This window comes from Macadamia integrifolia, chromosome 11, assembly GCF_013358625.1.
Source record: "Macadamia integrifolia cultivar HAES 741 chromosome 11, SCU_Mint_v3, whole genome shotgun sequence".
Taxonomy (NCBI): domain Eukaryota; kingdom Viridiplantae; phylum Streptophyta; class Magnoliopsida; order Proteales; family Proteaceae; genus Macadamia; species Macadamia integrifolia.
The window spans coordinates 3,068,556-3,069,136 of NC_056567.1; the positions used below are offsets into that span (position 1 = coordinate 3,068,556).

A 581-nucleotide genomic window follows, 5' to 3' on the forward strand; every position below is an offset into this window, starting at 1 on the left:
TCATTGAATTAATAAAACAAATTAATTCGAATAATTCCCCAAATCCGAATTTAATAATTATGGTCTGGTCTAAGGAGTAAAGACCCTTGCAGTCTTGAGAAGGAGAAAGTGGGAGTTTGGACCACCTACAAGTTTATTCCGGCTTCGGGTGTTCAATCAATCTGCTTCCGACGATTTTTCAAATCTTGATGTTGGCGGCGACTCTCGCAGAAAATCATCTGTTGCAAGTTGCGGCTACGCTTGAGAGAGAGAGAGAGAGAGAGAGAGAGAGAGAGAGAGAGAGAGAGAGAATGAAAGGTGTCGAGTTGAATTCCAAGGAAAACCCTAACGAAGAAATTACTGCTGCTACTGCTGCTGCTGTCGGTAGGGTTAGTGGTGATAGTGATAGGGATGAAGAGAAGAAACCGAAAGTGGTTGTGGTGATGGGAGCGACTGGTGCAGGGAAATCACGGCTGGCGATTGACCTAGCTTCCTACTTCCCCGTCGAGATCATTAACGCGGACTCTATGCAGGTTCCCCCACCTCTCTTCATCTCTCCTCTGAGAAACTTTTGCTTCACTCTCTATTATCTCTGCTCTCTA

The 581-nt window shown here is 45.3% G+C and overlaps 1 protein-coding gene across 1 annotated transcript in view; it reads left to right on the top strand.

Annotated features, from left to right (window-relative positions):
- Positions 1 to 290: 290 nt before the first annotated feature.
- Positions 291 to 581, top strand: part of LOC122093916 (tRNA dimethylallyltransferase 2) — a 15,199-nt gene continuing 14,908 nt past the window's right edge. Inside the window, exon 1 of the mRNA XM_042664468.1 lies at positions 291 to 512. Coding sequence (XP_042520402.1) covers positions 291 to 512 — 222 coding nt within the window. The remainder of the gene's footprint in view (positions 513 to 581) is intronic.